Source organism: Hypanus sabinus, chromosome 9, assembly GCF_030144855.1.
Source record: "Hypanus sabinus isolate sHypSab1 chromosome 9, sHypSab1.hap1, whole genome shotgun sequence".
NCBI classification, from domain to species: domain Eukaryota; kingdom Metazoa; phylum Chordata; class Chondrichthyes; order Myliobatiformes; family Dasyatidae; genus Hypanus; species Hypanus sabinus.
The window spans coordinates 31,683,532-31,701,210 of NC_082714.1; the positions used below are offsets into that span (position 1 = coordinate 31,683,532).

The following is a 17,679-nucleotide window of genomic DNA, read 5'->3' on the forward strand; positions in this document are numbered from 1 at the left end:
CATTTAAGAGTTGATTGTTTTGCTGTGAAAGTATGCAAGCAGCCTTTAGGAGTTTAAGCTGTTCTCTACATAACAGAATTCGAACGTGGTCAGATAAAGTCTTGGGACAATCAGGTTCCTTGCTTAACTTCTTGTTTACAAATAACACAATTCCATCTTTAAATTCAAATATATTTACAGAATAATTCAAAACTTGCCCAGTTTGTTCTTACTCTGAGGAGGAGATTTGCTAAAACCCACAAGTGTCAATGTTAGTGCACCTCTTTTGGTATAGTACATATTGTAACCTTTACTTTGCATCAGGATTTGGCTGACAATACCATTCTAGTTCACAATGAACTTTACTGAATTAAAGATAAGTCTGCAATATTGAAACACACTCAAAGAAAATAATTTTAACAGCTGGTACAGATATTAGTATCCCTGCATTTCGCAAAAGGATTTAGATTCCATCCATTGTTATGTCGCAGGAGTAATTCAGCATGTCAGCTTCCTTCTTTCTTCTCCATTTTGTCTCTGAGACTTTTTCTTTCGTAACTGTCGCACTTTATTACTTTAGATGTGATGCACCATCAATAACTCTCTGAGACATGAGGCAAGATATCAGCTTTTATTGACTGGAAGAAAGAACAAGCAGCAATTGACCACCATGCTACATCCTGGAGACTGAGAGGCAGGGCTCAGGCCCCAATCGCTTTTATACCGGGGTCTGTGGGAGGAGCCATAGGAGCAGTCAGCGGGGGCGGGGGGGGGCGTGTCCAGACAGGTATATGTAGTTCACCACAAGATGCTGGTGAATCCTCACGTCAATCACCCACCTTTTCATTGCCCAGTTTCTATTCAGATGTGGCAAACCACATGACAGGGCAGTATCCTACCAAGATAGTACTCTTTATTTGTCATATTGCAAAGAAATGAACTGACCTTGTTCTGTATTTAGTACAATTAAATAAACTATGAAACATTTATATTATTAATTAATATAAAGATTACATATCTGTACATGCTCTGGTTTATTTTAATTAACATTATCATTCAATTCAATTTTAATTTTTGTCAAAATACCTTTATATATTTCTTAAATTTAGGAACACATTACCTGACAAAATTAATGTTTCTGATCAATTCTACACTTGTTTTGGGTCCATAAAAAGGGTGTATGAGGGGGTGGTCCGGTGACCAGCTGTTCTTTCTGCTCTTTCAAACCTCCAAGGGTCTGGGTTGCAATCTGATCTCAGGTGCTGTCAGTGTAGAGCAACAAACAACATGCTGAAATAGCTCGGTGGGTTGAGCAGGATCTGTGGGAGAAAAGGAATTGTAAGCGTTTTGGGTGGAAACCCAGGGTTGTTGCTCCGGTTTCGAGCATCTGCAATCTCTTGTGTGCCAAGCTGTCAGTGCAAAATGTACATGTTCTCTGTGACTGCATGGGTTCCTTCTGGTTTCCTCATTTAATCTCAAGTGTATGGTAATTGGCTACTGAAAATAATCCCTAGCAAAATCAATCAATGGGCAATTGATGGGAATATGTTAGTGAGAATACTTTGTAGGAGTGTAGAGAAAGTAGAGTAAGGGTACTGAGACTGATGGAACTGCTCCCCTGGGAATTGGTATCAATCTTCTTTCCATATTATTAATAGATAAAATTATCCCAGAGATAGTGCCTTCTATGATTCACTAACAATGGAAAATTGATTTATGCAAATTCATCAACTGCTGCGGCATTTTTTGACTGCTATTATTATCTCAATTCTTTATTTCAAAAAAACAGTAACAAGTGCTATGATGTTCAATATATTCATCAAGCATCAGTTATTACATCACCTCTCATGAATTTTGAATTAGTTTTCAGTTTAAGCAAAGTAAATTCCCAATAGCATTTTTATTGATGTAATTATTGGTAAGTTACAGAGATCAAGTTCATGTACCATAATATATTTTCAAAAATTATACTTGGTAACTTCTACTGAAGCTTCCCGGTATTCCCAGTTTATGCAAGAAAATTGTAGACTTGGAAGGGGGAAATGTTTATGATCTATCCACTGAAATCTCAATCTTTTATGAGTGGTTAGATCATAAACATATCCCCCTTCCAAGTCTACAATTTTCTTGGATAATTTTCCAATTAATAGAATGTGCTCCTTAAGCTAATAATTAGTCTAGTAGCCCTCATCTGAACTGTTCAATAGCTTTCAAAACCGGAAGCATTTTTATTGATATAACCAGTTCAAAACAACTATAGGAAACAGATTCAACATATAGTTTATTTAAAATTGTTCTATCTGTGCATACTAGCATTGTATTTTATTTTCAGTGTCCTAGCACTAATGATCATGTACTGAATTGTGGACTATTACTCTGTAGCCTTAAATGGACAGCCAAAAATTGATCACTGTAATTGACTATAGTGCTTTGAGTATTAAGAAAATGCAATTCGGTTAGCAGCTGTCTGATATCAAATCAGTTTATGAGTAAAATATATTACAAAAATACAATGCATGAGTATAATTAATGTGCCATTTCAAAAGGAGCCACCATACAAATCCATGAAAATTCATAATAATAAAGTACTGAAATACACAACAAAGTTTAATTATCAGTTTTCAAATTAGTATGACATGATTAAATTTATAAGTTATGAGTATTGTACAAAAAATAGATTCTGCAAGACTATCTTAGTCATTAAAATTGCAGTATCCTCATAATTGGTCATATAAATATTTCTATGTTATATTTTGTAACAATCATTACAAATATGTCAAACTTATTTTAATATATGTCACACAAGTGTTTTCTTTATTGTACTTGTTTATAATCCCACTATAATCACAAAGCTAGACAAATAATAGTTTGATTTCTGAAGTTATTAATTTTAAACTGTAAATCAGATTGCTGGGGATAAATAATTCAATTAAATTTCCATATGGTAAACTTTGCCTATGACCACAAAGGCTGTATATTGTTAATGAATCCCTATGCAATACATTGGTTTTAATAACAATCATCTAGGCATGTACAATTAAAATGCTGAATAGCACCACTGAGAGTGGAAATATCATTGAAAGTTAAAACTCTGCCTCCAGGTAATGCCTTTCCTGTAGTAATGCCTGAGATTTCCCCAGGAGACAAAGCACGGTTCCAAATTGTAAATCCGGCCAAATTTCCCACAAAGGACTCAGTATTATCAAATCCCCCTCCCATTTTATCCTGTTCCTGACCTATTATAAGTATTCCACCAGCTGGAATCTCATATCCTTTTTGAAATTTGGATCCAGCTGCTATCAGACGTCTGTCTATATAGTACCAGTATCTACCCTCAAAGGAAGACCATATAATGCAGACGTGATGCCAGTGGCCATCTAAGAGTGGAATCACAGGAAGTTCCCTGAATGCTGGATCTCCAATTACAAAATGAATAGTGCTCTGTTTGCTTGTATTTCTGCCGTGCAGTACCAATTTGTTGTCATTATCTTCTGTGGCATAGGATAATATGGTTCCTAAGTAATTTGAATTGGTGCTGATCCAAGAGCAGATAGTCATTTCAAAGAGCCCAGTTGAAAAACCTCTGCTGAAACTTGCATAGTTTTCAATGGAAGAATTGGGAAAATGCATCATTGATTTCACATTACAGACTGTAATACAAGAAAACAAATAAATAATAAATATGCATAGTATGAATAACAAAAAGGCATTCTGTTCAACATATATGCAATTGTTATTTGATCCCTATTTTACAGACTAACTTTTGATGCTTTGGCACCAAACATGCTTGAATGGTTAGAGTCTTTCATATGATTCTAACATCTGTTAAGTTATAACTATTTACATCATGTAGTAATGCATTTTTGTGTATATATTTATATCGGTTTTAAGGGATATTTTGTTGCATTCTGTAAACAAATTTAAGAGTTTTTGATAGAAATTTTAAAATTATGTAAGGATTTCAGAAGCTGAATTGTGAAGGATTTTTTATGTTTGTGGATCTTTCAGAAATTGCATAGCCCTTGGATTATCAGAGGAAAAATCAGAGGAAAAGTTTTCATAGAAGGAATTGTTCTAGTATAGAATATTTCACCTCAAGACTTGTGTAACAGAGATTGTTGTACAATGTATTCCATTTGATCCCATTTGTAGAGTACTGACAATTTTAAGTTTTATTGTGGATTTCCATTATTTGAACAGTTTGACTGAAATTCTTAGAAATTACAAAGAAAGCTTTGCAAATCATGCTGGATCTTATGGATGATATACAATTCTACTTCCCAGAGAGATTTTATAATACATATTCTCATTTATCTCTTATATGCTTAAACTTGGGAATGCAAAGTAAGTAGAGGACAAACAATATTACAGTAATGATAACTGAACCAATTCCTGATGAGCAGTTCATAGTAGCACAGGAATGAATGTTTGTCTCATGTTGAGCTTAATATTATAATTACAACACAGCACATAATATCAATCAGAATGTATTCTTGGTTGAGATAGAGTTGTTAAATTGAAGCCCAAATTCTGGTTTACACCTGTCTTAACTTTGCACAACTGTACACGTATTCAGCGACAAAAGAGTGCATGTACAAGTGCTATTTAGAGGAAGTATTTAAAAATCAGCATATAATTGTACATCAAGTGCTGAAGGTTGTTGCCCTCATTTCAAGTGTTGCTTTCAAGCACCTGGTTATTCTGTCCCAATCATATTGCACAATTGGAGTGCAGCATTACTTGGAAAATTAACTGAGGGCATGCAGAGTAGGACAAGCTACTACAAATAGGAATCCTCAGTAATGGGGCAAATTCAACAAATATGTTCAGAGAGCAGTTTCCCTAAATGAAATTCATGAAGAAACAAACTATGAGACATATGCACCTCAGCAGGAATACCTCCAATGTAATATTCAAGTGCAAGTTGCTTAGTCAATGCCAAGACTTTGAAGCTTATGCCTCAAATGTCTTCCCTGCTAGATCTGGCTAATATCTCACAGTTAATCTTTACTACTGCAGAACCATGCCAAAATTCTGTTTCAGGAGCAAAAGGTGAAGTTAAAGGCATCCTTGCAATATTTGGATTTCTCCATGGTGCTGGGTGTCATTGACTGTGTCAGTCCGGATTTATTAACACACATGTCAATTTGTATGTACCACAAACAGAATGGTTTATAGCCCTTCACTGGTGTATGCCCACATAAAGTGCCTCAGGGAACGTTTATCGGTGTATTGCTGGTGTGCAAAGCAAGGCCAAGTGTGCTTGCACACAAGTCAGAATCAGAATCAGGTTTAATATCACTGGCATGTGTCATTAAATTAGTTATAAATGTGATTATATTACATGAATAGTGCAAAAAGAGAAAAAAATAGTGAGGTGGTGTTCATGGGTTCAATGTCCATTCAGAAATCTGATGGCAGAGAGGAAGAAGCTGTAACTGAATCATTGGGTCTTTAGGCACCAGTACTTCCTCTCTGATGGTAGCAATGAGAACACGGTGTGTCCTGGGTGATGGGGGGGGGGTGGTCCTGGGTGATGGGGGTGGTCCTTAATAATGAAGGCTGCCTTTTTGAGGCATCACTCCTTGAAAATGTTCTGGATGCTGGGAAGGCAAGAGCCCATGATGGAGCTGACTGAGTTCACAACTTTCTGCAGCTTATTTTGATCCTGTGCAGTGCCTCCCCCCACCCCCCATGCCAGTCAGAGATGTAGCCATTTAGAAAGCTCTCCACAGTTACATCTGTAGAAATTTCTGAGTGTCTTTTGTGACATACTAGATCTCCTCAAACTCCTAATGAAATATAGCCAGTCATGCCTTCTTTGCAACTGCATCGATATGTTGTGCCCAATACAGATCCTCAGAGATGTTGACACACAGGAACTTGAAACTGCTTACCCTTTCCACTACCGGTACGAAGACTGGTGTGTGTGCCCTCATCTTAACGTTTCTGAAGTCCACAACTAATTCTTCGGACTTACTGACATTGAGTTCAAATAAGTTGCTGCAACACCACTCAACCAGCTGATCTGCCTTGCTCTTGTACACCTCCTCATCACCATCTGAATTTCTGCCAACAATAATTGTGTCATCTGCAAATTTATAGCTGGCATTTGAGCTGTGCCTAGCCGCACAATCGTGGTTGTAGAGAGAGTAGAGCAGTGGACTAAACACATATCCTTGTGGTGCATCAGTGTCGATTATCAGCAAGGTGGAAATGTTATTTCTGATCCGTACAGACTGTGGTTTTCCACTGAAGAGGTCGAGGATCCAGTTGCAGAGTGAAGTACAGAGACCCAGGTTTTGGAATTTTTTGATCAGAACTGTAGGAATGTTTGTGTTAAATGTTGAGCTGTAGTCAACGAACAGCAGCCTGACATAAGTATTAGCACTGTCCAGGTGGTCCAAGGGCCAATGAAATCACATGAACTATAGACCTATTGTTGTGATTGGAAAATTGCAGTGGGTCCAGGTCACAAGTCACTGAGAATCAATTTGCAGGTCCAGTAAGCATTAGAAGGCAAATGGTATACAGGCCTTTATGATGAGAGGATCTGAATCTTACGGTAATTGTATTTCAACTGGGTGAGGCCACAGTTGGGAGTATTGTGTGTTTTTTTATCTGTTGTCATGAGAAAGGATGTAATTTCCAAGGAAGGACTGCAGTGATATGAAAGGTTGGTGATGAAACATATCAGCTCCTGCCTGTGAGGTGACTTGGATCTGCTCCAATTTGCCTACTGGAGAAACAAGTCCACGGCAGATGCCATCTCATTGGCTCGTTACTCAAATCCTGAACACCTGGTTCAAGAGATGGAAAAGTTTGTTGCACGTGGAGAGTTGAGTGGAATGGCACTCAACTCTGGAGCTTAAAAGAACAAAAACTCTCACTGAAGTTCCAAAATTCTAAGAAGGCTCCACAAGCTGGATGTAGTGGAGGTCTGGCAGCAACGTCTACAACCAAGGCTCAGAGACTAGGAATAAAGGAAGTGTCAGTACCTCCAGTTGAACTCTGTCTTTTTGTGTGTTTCCCCCTAGCTGTCAGTCTGTGGTTTTGTATTGCCATGTGCTCCTGTCCCCACTCCTGCTCTACTCTGGCCCCTGTATTACTGAGCACTCTGTCTCTCATCTGCTTCTCATTATTACCTGTTTTGCTGCCACCTGTGTCTCATTCTGCTCCACCTATCATCTGCCTCTCTGTTTATTGCTCAGTGTATTCCAGTCCTGTGTTTTCACCTGTTTGTTGCCAGATTGTACCAGTGAATTTTCCTGAGTCCTTCTTACATTTGTATCTGTACTCTGTCTGTCCGAATAGCGACTCTGCCTGTTTCCTGATTCTGGTTTTTGGATTTCTCTGGATGTTTTGATCTCTGCCTGAAGTTTGACGCCAACTTCATTTGCACCTTGGGGTTTGGTACTCAATTAATATCACTCTGCGCGCAGTACTGGGTCTGCGATTGAATCCCTGACAGGAAGGCCGTTTAGGATTGAGTTGAGAAGAAATTTCTCCATGTTGAAGGAGGTGAATTTTCAGAATTCTCTACCCAAGAAGGCTGTGGAGGATCAGTCAAAGAGTTCATTCATAAAAGATAAGAATAAGAAATTTGAGAATAGTACAGGAAAATAACAGAGGCAGATTAGCCATGACCTTGATGGAAGGTGGAAGAGACTCAACAGACCAGATTATTTCTTCTTCTTTAGAATCAGATCCAGGAAAAGGTGGTTTCTGAACAACAAATACCTTCCATTGATGAAATGCCTCTTGACTCAATTCCTGCAGAGGTACACAGCACCCTACATCTTACCTTCTTAAAATGATATGCCATGTAAAAGAGTAACCTCAATTTCAATTTCACTGAAGTTGACAAAATCTTATTCATCACTAGCAAATGTCATTTCGTTCCATCCTTTTCTGTGGAGTAATTTCCCAGTGCAAACAACTTTTCCTCATAACTCAGCCCTCAAATTTCCAGAAGTACTATACTTGTTTTAACTCCGTGAAATAATTCTGCATTTTTCCCTGTATACAGAAAACAAAATCTACAATGTACACAGTATACTTACACGTGACGTCAAAGTGATCAACACTACAGTAATTCCGAATGACAAGTCACATTCGTGGGTATCCATTCATCATTTTGTTTTCTCACCTGAGGATGCTGAACATATAATTTGAATCGCCTTGTACAGGTTCACGAAGATCCGCATATTTCTTTCCTGAGTATAAATACTGGACTGGTGAAAGTGTTTCTGCATTTTACTAAATAAGTTTTAATTTTTCACTGCGAACCACGTAAACCTCATTTTCTCATTATCCACTTACTATCCATCGATCAAAAGTAGTTGTATATATTTACTTACTTAGAGACACAGCGTGGAACATCCGCGCCATCACAGGACATTTTACAATGACCATTTAATCTACCAACCTGTATGTTTTTGGACCGCGGGAGGAAACCCTGTTTAATTACATTTCTACTCTTTTGCATTTACAGAATGTTAACCAAGACACTTAATGGAAGTAATTTAGCAGCAACTGTACACTGGGTTATTTCTGACCTTTCATCATTCTGCCTGCTGGGTTCTTGAACACATTACTATTCTGAGATTGGGTGTTGTGGGCGGGGTAGTACTAAAGTGTCCGCGCTGTATAGCAATTATAGCGAAACATTTAATCGTTCCAATGCTGTATAAATGGGATACAGAATGACCTGTCCATAAGCACTCCTCACCCGCTGCCTTGATTAAATCACTAATTGCTTTTACAAAACATACAGTTATGTCATTTTCGATTTTTTAAAAATCCTGATTTAAGTATTAGCTATCTATTACCATCTCAATGCAAGAGTCAAATCCCCTTCGCTTTAACGGGGTAAGAGTTACAGCCGAATGATTTATTAACTCGATTTTTTTAAACTTTGCTTTGGAATTGGAGGGAGGTTGGGTTAAATTATTGCAGCGGACAACCATTAAATTACATGTTAAGGGAAATTCCAAGATGATTTACATAAACAAAGGAGAATCTGAAATTATAATCTGGGAAGAATGACGTTTGGTTGGTTCGTGTTAAACCTTTAAATAGCCTTGTAAACATAGAACCTGCGCCAGATTGCTAGGAGAATTTTGACATACTTGACCCTTCTTTTCTGGGCATTCGCTGCTTGCCCCTGGGCGGTTGGTTAAAGGACTTCGTATGGGGGCCTCGCGGCTCGGACAAATCAACGGAACTGGGTTTGGCCGAGAGCGCGCCATTCTGCAAAGCGCCCTTCATCTGATCCTGAAACCTTGCTATCTTAACATGTTGCCCCCTAACTTCTTCTTGAATACTCTCTACTTCCTTTCGCAGTTTCTTCTTGCCCGCAGCCAAGGAGATGATTTCATTCCTCTGATGTTTTACTTCGGCTGTCAGGTTAGACGTGATCTCGCTCTGGTCTTTCTTGTCTTTCAGGATTTGCTTGCTTCGCTCATTGAAGACTTTCTCTAAGGTTGACATTTTCAGGTCAATCTTCCTGGTTTCCTTCTGTAATTTTTTGATCCATGATTTCAAGCTCCTGATGTCGTTTTCTGTAACCGTTTGGAAGCCCTGCACCATTGCTGTGATATTATTGTACTGTTCTGTCAGAGATTGAAGGCGGGCGTCCATGTTAGAAGACGCATTGAAGTTCTCAGAAATTATTTGCAAACGTGTCAAGCTAATTTCTTGAAATCGGCGGAACTGTGGGAATAATGTGGGGGAGAATACGCATTACAACAAGAAATAGCAACAGATGAAGTTTACGGGATATATTCGCTCGGACTACCCTGACAGAGATCCCAGAAGCTCCCAGTTTAACACTGTAAATTCTAGGACATTCGAGCATCGAAAATTGTTCCAATTCGCGTTTAAATTCTAAATATCCACCGGGAGAAATCGGAACGACCGCGCTTCTCACCCTGATGTGTACAGCGATCCGACCGACCAATTCCTCCGACCCTCCGAAGTCTGTTGGGACCTACCTGCTCTTCCAGGCGCCGAAACCGTTCGAAAAACGGTTTCCTCTGTTTTACAGCCTCAGGGTATTGTGAGCAGGTCATAGGTAGGTTACAACACATCCACATCAGGAAAGTCCAAATAATCATTTTGCCGAAACCCATTTTTAACATTAGGATTCCTCTGTCACCCGCTTCAGGGTAGACCGATGACAAAGCCTGGAAATGGCTCGCTATGGCAAGCAATATTGCTTTATATAAGGCATGTCTATCTTTGAAATGAATTACGTTTTCATTCCAGCAGCACCCTCACTCCGGCTTCTGTTACAGGGAAAACGGAAATAAAGAGAGTCGCTTAAGAGGAGGAGGTTTCCAGACTTGACTCACTGGGCTGTCTAAGTGCATTGACATAGATTCCAAGTGTTATTGTAACTTGGCAATGGCAACGAAATGTGTTCTTCAAGGAATGCACTGGCGGGCCACTCAAGGTAACTTGGTGTGTTCTGCTTGAGTAGTTTTCCAGGTGTACCAAAGGGAGCCTGCACATTGTAAAGATAAACGGAACACACAGCTAAGTCAACACCTATAAAGAAAGGCAAAGGAGAAAACAGTGTAGGATAAACGGACTAGAGCCATATCCTCCTCTTCAGCAGTTCTGGCTATATGGGATGAGTTGTTTCCATTCTGGTTTAGTGGGTTCTGAACTGTCTGACATGATGCACACTGCAATGTTGGAACCCAAGTGTGGAGTAAAGACTGATTCCAAAGTACACACAGCAACTGGAGTTCATTCATAAGAATTCCAACAGAATGTTGGTTGCTCGGCCAAGTGACAAAGGCGTGACGTTCTCAAAACGAGGACCCCACGATCTGCACCTATTGGGTGTCTGCTTAAATAATACAAGTAACATGGAATCCCTGTGCCTATCAAAATAAATTTAACAAGCTTAAACAGAAGGCACCAGGAGAACGCATTGCAAAGAGCAAGTCACTTGAGAGAAAAAAAATCAAGGAATTCTAAAGGGTTATAATCCTCATTAATCAACAACTAACCAATTCAGGTTCTCTGAAAACCTTGGAGCCCAGTGGTCTCTGGCTTTCTGCACAAGCCCAAAGAGCTCATTACAAGACCACTGTGTGAACAGGATACTGTTCCATTATTGATTCGGGAGGTGGTAGGCGAGTGGGTGCACTCCTTGCACCATGCAAAGCTTCTGTCTGCTTCAGATGTCTGGAGTTCTCAATTCCAGTCCAGATCTGCTTTCTCCATTTTAGGCAACATGGGCTAGGTGTCAAGAAATGAATAGAACAGCTAGCAAAGAAATGAATTGGAGCATTTTCAAATGTATATTTATTTGTCGTACAGAAGAACGCTATTTACCCCTTGAATCTAAGCCAGGTCACAGAGCAATGCTATTCCTTTATTTCCATGAAATTTATTGTCTCATGTACTGTGTTCCCATTAAATCCCACCAATTCCCTTGCAACATATCTACATGAGGTAATTTACCAACAGGGATGTGGGGGGAGGGGGGTTGAATTTGAACGTCTGAGGAGAACCCATGTGATCCAAGGACGAAATGAAAACTTCATCCTGGAATGGTCGGTTACAGCCGAATCGAGGCGGTCCAGGCCCCAGAGCATATTAAGATAATTAAACCCAATGTTTGGACATGGATTTAGGCACTGGGCCAGCGTGAAGAGGGAGACTGGAGCTGACAGTAGCACCACGTTCTGCACCACCGGCCAGTCCTCAGATAAATGTTGAGGAAGCGTTTTTATGGCAAAAAAAAAACCTCACAGTAACAAACCTGCAATCAAGTGTAGGATGGAATGTTTTTCATCTTGGCCAAAATTGGGTTTTGTTTTGTGTCTTGGACAAAGCCAATTGTGGATGGAAAAACTTCCAACAAAATACTTTAACTAGACATTAAACTGAATTGAAAATACATTTGTGAAAGGAATTGTACACATATCATTGGTATTTACTTAAATATCCAGACTTCCTCTCAGTCCCTCTGCTATTGCCATTATACTGCTTCATATGATGGCCAAGAAAAATAGTTAATGGGCACACGAGTGTCCTAGCAGGAATAATAACAGAGCTCTGGCTAGGACTGGACAAAAGGTGGAGTGGAGGTTTTGAAATCTAATGATAATAATACAAACCTATCAATAGAGTGGTAAATATTATTCATTAACTTCCAACACCAACTGATACCACTATCAATTGTTCCATTTAATTTCTCCTAAATTCCATCCCACTCATAGACTTTCCCTTTTGTTCTTGCCACCACTCCCATCTTATCTCTAATTTAAAGATGCTTTTATGTCTGATTTTTCCCAGTCTTCTGAAAGACAATAGGCTTCTGTGTGAATTCTGATTGTCTCTCCACTGTTGCTCGACTTGCTAAGCATATAACTTAATAATAATTAAGAGAGATTTTGACAATTGTAAATAAGATGGGAAGCAGAGGAAGTGAAAAATAAGTGAATACTTTTTTCATGCATCCACTATACTTTTCTGAAAGAGCAGGAGAAGCCCAAGTAGGAGATGGAATTGAGGGTGGGGAGTGCAATGCATAATATATCTAGTACAGGGAAACAAACATGCAGAAAAAAGGAAGCAAGCATCAAACTATGTCTAGAAATAGAGAGTACAATATTTTATGAGACAAAATAATGATTCTCAAATTTTGAGAGAATGGGAAATGAAGTTGCACAGGTTGGTTGTTTTCGACCATGGATATTATGGAAACATAGAAATCTACAGCACATTACAAGCCCTTTGGCCCACAAATTTGTGTCAACCATGTAACCTACTCTAGAAACAGCCTAGAATTTCCCTACCGCATAGCCCTCTATTTTTCTAATCTCCCTGTACCTATCTAAGAGGCTCTTAAAAGACCCTAATGTATCCACTTCCACCAATATCACTGGCAGTGGCAGTGGGTGGCACACACACCCACTACTCTCTGTGTGAAAAACTTACCTCTGACATCCCGCTCGTACCTACTTCCAAGCACCATAAAACTATGCCCCTCGTGTTAGTCATTTGAGCCCTGGAAAAAAGCTTCTGGCTATCGACATGATCAATGCCCCCATCATCTTATACACCTCTCTCATGTCACCTCTCATCGTCAGTCGCTCCAAGAAGAAAAGACAAAGTTCACTTTACCTGTTTTCATAAGGTAAGCTGTCTAATCTAGGCCCAATCCTTGTAAATCTCCTCTGCACTCTCTCGATAATATCCACATCCTTCCTGTAGAGAGGTGATCAGAACTGATCACAGTACTTCAAGTGGGGTCTGACCACTGTCTTATATAGTTTAACATTGCCTCTTGGCTCTTGAACTCAATCCCACAGTTGATGAAGGCCATCACACCACACGCCTTCTTAACAACACTATCACCCTGTGCGGTATCTTTGAGTGCCTTATGGACACGGACCCCAAGATCTTGCTGAACCTCCCCACTGCCAAGAGTCTTACCATTAATATTATATTCTGTCTTAAAATTTGACCTATCACAATGAACCACTTCACACTTATCTGGGTTAAACTCCATCTGCCACTTCTCAACCCAGTTCTGCAACCTATCGATGTTCTGCTGTAACTTTTGACAATCCTGCAGACTATCAACAACACTCCCAACCTTTGTGTCATCAGCAAAATTACTAACCCACCCTTCTACTTCCTCATCTAGGTCATTTATAAAAATCACAAAGAGGAGGGATCCCAGAACAGACCCCTGCAGAACACCACTGGTCACCATCCTCCATGCAGAATACGAACCGTCTACAACCACCCTTTGCCTTCTGTAGGCAAGCCAATTCTGGATCCACAAAGCAAGGTCTCCTTGGATCCCATGCCTCAATACTTCTTAAAGGAGCCTTGCATGAGCCTTATCAACTGTCGTACTGAAATCCATATACACTACATCCACTACTCTACTTACGTCAACGTGTTTTGTTACCTCCTCAAAAAATTCAATTAGGCTCATAAGACACGGTCTGCCCTTGACAAAGCCATACACTGTAATTTAGAAGGATGAGAGTGGATCTGATTGAAACATATAAGATGATTAAGGGATTGGACACGCTAGAGGCAGAAAACATGTTCCCGATGTTGAGAGAGTTCAGAACCAGAGGCCACAGTTTAAGAATAAGGGGTAAGCCATTTAGAACAGAGTTCAGGAAAAACTTTTTTACCCAGAGTTGTGGATGTATGGAATGCTCTGCTTCAGAAGGCAGTGGAGGCCAATTCTCTGGATGCTTTCAAGAAAGAGTTAGATAGAGCTCTTAAAGATAGTGAAGTGAAGGGATATGGGGAGAAGGCAGGAACGGGGTACTGATTGTGGATGATCAGCCATGATCACATTGAATTGCGGTGCTGGCTCGAAGGGCCAAATGGCCTACTCCTGCACCAATTGTCTATTGTCTAACAATCCCTTATCAAATTATGTCTCTCTAAATGCTCATAAGTCCTGCCTCTTAGGATCTTCTCCAACAACTTTCCCACCACTAACTTAACACTCAATGGTCTGTAATTTCCTGGGTTATCTCTACTCCCTTTCTTGAAGAAGGTAACAACACTTCCAACCTTCCAATCCTCTGGTACTTCTCCTATCCCTATTGATGATGCAAAGATCATCACCAAAGTCTCAGTAATCTCCTCCCTCGCTTCCCACGGTAGCCTGGGGTATAACTTGTCTGGTCCTGGTGTCTTATCTAACATAATACCTTTCAACAGCTCCAGTACATCCTCATTCTATACGCTCAAGTGTTCAAGTCCGTTGTAAGTCACCTCCACAATTGCCAAGGTCCTTTTCACTGGTGAATACAGAAGCTAAGTATTTATTAAGTACCTCTGCTACTTCCTCCAGCTCCATGCACATATTTCCACTATTGCACTTTGGTTCATCCTATTCTCTCACAGCTAAACCTCTTGCTCTTCATGTACTTGTAGAATACCTTGGAGGTTTCCCTTAATCCTTAATCCTTCTCACAAGGCCTTCTCATGGCCCCTTCCAGATCTCCTCATTTCATTCTCGAGCTCCTTCCTGGCACCCTTGTAATTTTCTAGAGCTCTAACAGTACTTAGTTTCTTGAACCTTTTGTAAGCTTTTCTTCTTAACTAGATTTTCCACATACTTTGAACACCATGGTTCTTTTACCCTAGCATTCTTTCCCTGCCTCAATGGAACATACTTATGCAGAATGCCATGCAAATGTTCCCTGCAAACATTTGCCACAGTTCTGCTGTGCATTTCCTTGAGAACGTCTGATCCCAATTTATGTTCCCAAGTTTCTGCTTAATAGCATCATATTTTCCCCTACCCCAATTAAATGTTTCCCAAATTGTCAGCTCCTAACCCTCTCCAGGGCTATGGTAAAGGAGATGGAGTTGTGATTACTACTCCAAAATGCATGTTGCGACCCAGCTGTTTAATGTTTAGTTGATAAGCAAGTTGGGGCAGTATGATATGGAGTGCAAGTTGTTGCCCTTTCAGCAGGCACCCCCTCTCCATAGAAACATAGAAAACCTACAGCACAATACAGGCCCATCAGCCCACAAAGTTGTGCTGAACATGTCCCTACATTAGAAATTACTAGGCTTACCCATAGCCTTCTATTTTTCTAACCGCCATGTACCTATCCAAAAGTGTCTTAAAAGACCTTATTGTATCCGCCTCCACCACCATTGCTGGCAGCTCATTCCATGCACTCACCACTCTTCACATAAAAAACTTACCCCCGATATCTCCTCTGTTCCTACCCCCCCCCCCCCCCAGCACCTTAAACCTTGTGCCCTCTTGTGGCAACCATTTAAGCCCTGGGAAAAAGCCTCTGACTATCCACACGATCAATGCCTCTCATCATCTTATACACCTCTATCAGGTCACCTCTCATCCTCCATCGCTCCAAGGAGAAAAGGCCAAGTTCACTCAAACTATTCTCATAAGGCATGCTCCGCAATCCAGGCAACATCCTTGTAAATCTCCTCTGCACCCTTTCTATGGCTTCCACATCCTTCCTGTAGTGAGGCAACCAGAACTGAACACAGTACTCCAAGTGGGGTCTGACCAGGGTCCTATATAGCTGCAACATTACCTCTCAGCTCCTAAATTCAGTTCCACAATTGATGAAGGCCAATACGCCGTGCGCGTTCTTAATCCTGAGCCACAAAGTTATTGTAGATAATGTTACCAAAGTGCTAAATTTAAATTAAAAGAAGAGTAAATGTGATAAAGAGGCTGATTTAAGCATCATGACCCATGTAATCCTTTCCTTTCCTCCATTTTGTGGCCAAAGGTTGGGCACAGAAAGAGTTGGTAGATTGAATGGAGCTTGAAAGGATAGTGAGTTCACTAAGGTCTTTAACCTTTCACTTCAGCAGTGTGTGGTACCCACCTGCTTCAAGCAGACTTCAGTTATACCAGTGCCCAAGAAGAGTGTGGTAACCTATCACAATGACTACCACCCAGTTGCACTTCCATCTACAGTAACAAAGTGTTTTGAGAGGTTGGTGATGAAACATGTCCACTCCTGCCTGAGAGGCGACTTAGATTCGCTCCAGGTTGCCTATCAGAGCAACAGATACACAGCAGATACCATCCCATTGGCTCTTCAATCAACCCTGGAACATCAGAACAGCAACGATGCATAAATCAGCATGCTTGTTATCAACTACAACTCAACATTCAATGCCATCATCCTCTCAAAACTAATCAATAAGCTCCAAAACTTTGTCCTCAATACCTCCTTGTACAACTAGATCCTGGATTTCCTCACTTGTAGAAACCAGTCAATTCGGATTGGCAACAACATCTTCTCCATGATCCCCATCAGCACAGCTGTACCATAGGGCTGTGTGCTTAGCCCCTGCTCTACTCACATTACACCTAAGCCTGAGTGGCTAAGTACAGCTCTAATACCTTACTCAAGTTTGATGATGACACCACTGTTGTGGGCTGAATCAAAGGTGGTGATCAATCAGCTTATAGGAGGGAGGTTGAAAATTTGGTTGAGTGGCGTCATAACAACAACCTCTCACTCAATGTCAACAAGACCAAGGAACTGATTATAGACTTCACGAGAGGGAGACCGGAGGTTTATGAGCCAGTCCTCTTCTGAGGATCAGAGATGGAGAGGGTTAGCAGCTTCAAATTTCTCGGTGTTACTATTTCCAAAGATCTGTATCCATCATATAAATATAATTGCAAGAAAGCACAGCAGCACTTCTACTTCCTAAGGAGTTTGTCGAGATTCGGTATGACATTTAAAACTTTGACAACCTTCTATAGATGTACATATAGTGTAGAGTATATTGACTGGTTGCATCATGACCTGGTATGGGAACACCAATGCATTTGAATGGAAAATCCTACTAAAGGTAGGATTCAGCCCAGTACATCACGGTAAATCTCCCAACCATTGAGTACATCTACATGAAATGCTGTCGAAGGAAAATAGCATCCATCAGCGAAGATTCCCACCACCCGGGTCATGCTCTCTTCTCACTGCTTCCATCAGATAGAAGGTACAAAAAGTTTAGGACTTGCACCACCAGGTTCAAGAACAGTTACTACCCCTCAACCATTGGGCTCTTGAATAAAGGGGATACCTATAATCACTTGCCCCATCACAGAAATGTTCCCACAACCAATGATCTCACTTTAAGGACTCTTCATCTCATGTTCCCGTTATTTATTTTTGCATTTGCACAGTTTGT

At 40.3% G+C, this 17,679-nt stretch overlaps 1 protein-coding gene across 1 annotated transcript; it reads right to left on the reverse strand.

Annotated features, from left to right (window-relative positions):
• Nucleotides 1–2,738: 2,738 nt before the first annotated feature.
• LOC132398977 (pentraxin-4) lies at nucleotides 2,739–10,052 on the reverse strand. The gene is made up of 3 exons (XM_059978814.1): nucleotides 9,975–10,052; nucleotides 9,111–9,693; nucleotides 2,739–3,629 (listed from the first exon to the last, which is right to left on the reverse strand). The coding sequence occupies exons 1-3, from the start codon at nucleotides 10,050–10,052 to the stop codon at nucleotides 2,989–2,991; spliced, it is 1,302 nt and encodes a 433-aa protein (XP_059834797.1). The 3' UTR covers nucleotides 2,739–2,988.
• Between the last annotated feature and the right edge of the window lie 7,627 nt (nucleotides 10,053–17,679).

Bases quoted from the DNA above. Each gene is read 5' to 3' on its own strand.
- LOC132398977 (XM_059978814.1), bottom strand. From the start codon at position 10,052: ATGACCTGCTCACAATACCCTGAGGCTGTAAAACAGAGGAAACCGTTT. The intron at 9,694-9,974 runs GTAGGTCCCAAC...TTATTCCCACAG, and splicing joins TTCGGCGCCTGGAAGAGCAG to TTCCGCCGATTTCAAGAAAT. The intron at 3,630-9,110 runs GTATGTCAAAAT...CTTGTATTACAG, and splicing joins GCCCAGAAAAGAAGGGTCAA to TCTGTAATGTGAAATCAATG.